The sequence below is a fragment of the Salmo salar genome, unplaced genomic scaffold (assembly GCF_905237065.1).
Source record: "Salmo salar unplaced genomic scaffold, Ssal_v3.1, whole genome shotgun sequence".
NCBI lineage: Eukaryota > Metazoa > Chordata > Actinopteri > Salmoniformes > Salmonidae > Salmo > Salmo salar.
Window position 1 is genome coordinate 210,001 of NW_025550412.1, and position 4,612 is coordinate 214,612.

The 4,612-nt window shown below is 42.2% G+C and overlaps 1 protein-coding gene across 2 annotated transcripts in view; it reads left to right on the plus strand.

The window, feature by feature from the left end:
* rigi (RNA sensor RIG-I) overlaps positions 1-3,552 on the plus strand; it is a 40,640-nt gene extending 37,088 nt beyond the window's left edge. Inside the window, exons 21-22 of one of the 2 annotated variants that reach the window (XM_045713743.1) lie at positions 1,023-1,164; positions 2,941-3,552. In XM_045713743.1, the coding sequence (XP_045569699.1) occupies positions 1,023-1,164; positions 2,941-2,957 (159 nt within the window). In that variant the 3' untranslated portion in view covers positions 2,958-3,552. 2 annotated transcript variants of the gene reach the window in all.
* The last annotated feature ends 1,060 nt before the right edge of the window (positions 3,553-4,612 follow it).

A 4,612-nucleotide genomic window follows, 5' to 3' on the forward strand; every position in this document is an offset into this window, starting at 1 on the left:
ACTAGACTGGACTGGACTGGGGCATAGTGGCCTCATACCTGACCATACAGGTAAACACTGGACTGGACTGGGGGATAGTGGCCTCATACCTGACCATACAGGTAAACACTGGACTGGACTGGGGGATAGTGGCCTCATGCCTGACCATACAGGTAAACACTAGACTGGACTGGACTGGGGGATAGTGACCTCATACCTGACCATACAGGTAAACACTAGACTGGACTGGACTGGGGGATAGTGGCCTCATACCTGACCATACAGGTAAACACTAGACTGGACTGGACTGGGGGATAGTGGCCTCATACCTGACCATACAGGTAAACACTAGACTGGACTGGACTGGGGGATAGTGACCTCATACCTGACCATACAGGTAAACACTGGACTGGACTGGACTGGGGGATAGTGGCCTCATACCTGACCATACAGGTAAACACTAGACTGGACTGGACTGGGGCATAGTGGCCTCATACCTGACCATACAGGTAAACACTAGACTGGACTGGACTGGGGGATAGTGGCCTCATACCTGACCATACAGGTAAACACTAGACTGGACAGGGGGATAGTGACCTCATACCTGACCATACAGGTAAACACTAGACTGGACTGGACTGGGGGATAGTGGCCTCATACCTGACCATACAGGTAAACACTAGACTGGACTGGACTGGGGGATAGTGGCCTCATACCTGACCATACAGGTAAACACTGGACTGGACTGGGGCATAGTGGCCTCATACCTGACCATACAGGTAAACACTGGACTGGACTGGGGCATAGTGGCCTCATACCTGACCATACAGGTAAACACTAGACTGGACTGGGGCATAGTGGCCTCATACCTGACCATACAGGTAAACACTAGACTGGACTGGGGCATAGTGGCCTCATACCTGACCATACAGGTAAACACTAGACTGGACAGGACTGGGGTATACGTACCTGGCCATACAGGTTCACCCACTTACTTGATTAGCCATTGTAGTGTGTTTATCTGTAAGTGTTTTGTCTTCCAGAACCTGCCCGTGTTAAAGATAGAGAGCTTTGTGGTGAAGAACTGTGTTACCGAGCAACAGAGGTACTACAGGAAGTGGAGAGACGTGACCTTTTCCATGAAGACCTTTGAACTGACAGACATAGCGGATAGCTGGAATCCATGTAAGTCTCTCTCTCTCTCTCTCTCACTCTCTCTCTTCTCTGTATCTCTCTCTGTCTTCTCCCTCTCTCTATCACTCTCCCCCCTCTCTCTATCTTCTCTCTGTCTTCTCTCTCTCAATCTCCCCCTTTCTCTCCCACTCTCTGTCGCTCTCTCTTTCTCTTTATGTGTGTGTGTGTGTGTGTGTGTTGTGTATTTACTATGGATTAAATTACATGACATGCTATTTTATAAAATCAATTCTCTGTAATTAATATTACCTGATTAAACTAATCATGTTAATGTAATGTAAGGAAATCGGGGCACCACGGAAGAATGTTTATTAAGCTGTTGTCTTCTGAATAAACTCTTAAAGACCTGGTCATCTTTTATATCAATAGCAGTCAATTATTAATCGTCACCTTATCCAGTCTCATCTGAACGTTGTAGAATTCTTGGTTATCTTCACGAACCCTGGCTAACAAGTTGAATCAGCAATACAACATTTGGTTTATTATTTATTTACTAAATACCAAAATAATCACACAGAATTACATATACACAGGATGGATCATACATCGATTATTAATTATGTCATAAAAGAAAACGTTCCTGGCGGACGAAACCGATATGACGGCTGGTTGCACAAAGAAAGGGGGTTTGGTTTGAATGAAAGCGCGGGAAGACTGAGGAACAAAAGGATTGGGTCTCTATCGGACCTTATGAAGCTACGCTATCGTAAATACAGAATCTTATGCATTCTAAATTCGGAAAAGGAAAATGCAAGAAATATATTTACTCTGAGTTGCGCTTCGATAGATTGGTCGAAGATGGAAGGCTGGGTTGCCCAGCAGAGATCTCCCTTGTCCTTTGAAGAATATTTCTGGGTGGATACATTGTAGTGTGTCGTCGTGTGGTAGAACAGATACGTTGTAGTACCCTGAAGAGATTGTGGTAGAGCAGATACTTTGTCCGTCCTTTCCTAGCCCACATTTACAGCTGCTGCTGCTAACTCAACGGCTAGGATGTATCACTTCTTTAGTGGATAAGAGTTCAAAGTTCATACCAAGTTGCCATACTTTAAGCTCATGCTATATTCTGGCTGGTGTAATCAAATTCATCCTTCCAGTGTGGCGATCGTCACCTCCACGTTGAAATTCGCCCATCTAAATGTATGGACATCAGTCCTCACGTCACCGGGAACACACTGTTAATTGGGTCAGGTTGTAGTCAGTCAGCCATTCACAACCAGAGCTCACGCTGAGGTTGGCTTAGTTCGCCGTGAATTGGGTCACGGGGGCTCTTACAGAAATGTTGAAAAGGGGTTGGTTCATCATTTCCAACCAATGCCTATTCATGTGGGCGTGGCCACTGATTGAGCATATTTTACTTATGAAAACAATTCTCTCATTTTAAAAACTAAAATTACATTTAATCTTTTCACAAATAGTTTCATATTTAAACATTTAAATTGCACAAGAATTACATGGTAATCTGATGAATAGAATGTGTAGACTTTCCAAGATGCAGTTTATGTCGTCCTGTCATCAGTCATAATGTCTCAGATGACAACCGAACTGACATCATATTCATTTTAAGTACCAACGCATATTTTCAACTGGTTGGATTACCAAAATATGGTTCCGTTTCCAACCTTTTGATGTTACCAGACTCTCTCTATGTTAACAAAGGGCTTTTCCAAGAGTCCATTCTGTAGAGTAGAGAGAGGAAAGGGGGGTCATGAACCTCACCAACAGGGCAACGTCATGACAGTGTGTTGTTGCTTCGTTTCTTTCTAGTGCTTGAAGACCAGTAGGCCCCTACACCTGTCAATCTGGAAAGGAGGAGGAGCCATGAAGAGAGAAAGCATTGGTCATTACCAACCCCTGCAATGCCAGGAGCCTCAGGACCAGAACATCCAATCAATCAGATCAAAACAAATTACAACACAGTCAAAACAAAACTACATTGCTTATTGGGAAACACAAAGCGCAATGCAGTGCTATCTGGCCATAAATCGACAGTACACTGTGGCAAACTATTTGACCATGGTTACTGATCAAAACCTTAGAAAAAAAAAACCTTGACAAAGTACAGGCTCAGTGAGCACAGCCTTGCTATTGAGAAGGGTAGACATAGGAAAACATGGCTCCCTGTAGAGGATAGGCTAAGATCTCTCTGATAAAAATAGGCATCCTGTTGGGGGAAGATGCAGAGAGCAGCACGCATGTTAATGTTCAAGGTTATTTTGACCCTTAATTATTGTTGTTGCTGTTTGTCCCCTTGACAATATTGATTATTATTATTATTAATTATGTTAATGTAGTTAAATTAATCACTTAATTTCCAAAGTATAGCGTTTGGCAATGTGTACATTGTTACGTCATGCCAATAAAGCAAATTGAATGAGAGAGAGAGATGTACACAGAGAGATAGTGTTTAACATATTTTTTTTTTGTGACCACATCATCTCTGTAACCTACAAAAACAATTATCTGTAAGGTGCCTCAGTCGAGCAGTGAATGGCAAGCACAGATTCAACCAGAAAGACCAAGGAGGTTTTCCAATGCCTCGCAAAGAAGAGCACCTATTGGTAGATGGGTAAAAAAGAAAAGAAAATAAGAATATCCCTTTGAGCATGGTGAAGTTATTAATTACACTTTGGATGGTGTATCAATACACCCAGTCACTACAAAGATACAGGTGTCCTTCCTAACTTAGTTGCCCAAGAGGAAGGAAACCGCTCAGGGATTTCACCATGAGGCCAATGGTGGCTTTAAAACAGTTACAGAGTTTAATGGCTGTGATAGGAGAAAACTGAGGATGGATCAACAACATTGTAGTTACTCCACATTACTAATCTAAATGACAGAGTGAAAAGAAGGAAGCCTGTAGAAGGAAGCCTGTAGAAGGAAGCCTGTACAGAATAAAAATATTCCAAAACATGCACCCTGTTTGCAACAAAGAAATATTGCAAAAAATGTGGCCAAGCAATTACATTTTTGTCCTGAATACAAAATGTTATATTTGGGGCAAATCCAATACAACACATCACTGAGTACCATTCTTCATATTTTCAAGCATGGTGGTGACCGCATCATGTTATGGGTATCCTTGTAATCATTAAGGACTGGGGAGCTTCAGGGTAAAAAAAGAAACACAATGGAGCTGAGCACAGATAAAATCCTAGAGGAAAACCTGGTTCAGTCTACTTTCCACCAGACACTGGGAAACAAATTAACCTTAAAACAGGACAATAACCTAAAACACAAGGCAAAATATACACTGGAGTTGCTTTCTAAAGACAGTGAATGTTTCTGAGTGGCCAAGTTACAGTTTTGACTTAAATCTACTTGAAAATCTATGGCAAAAAAAACGACCTGAAAATGGCTGTCTATCAATAATCAACAACCAAATTGACAGAGCTTGAAGAATTTGGAAAAATGTTGCACAGTGTGTGGAAAGACTCAG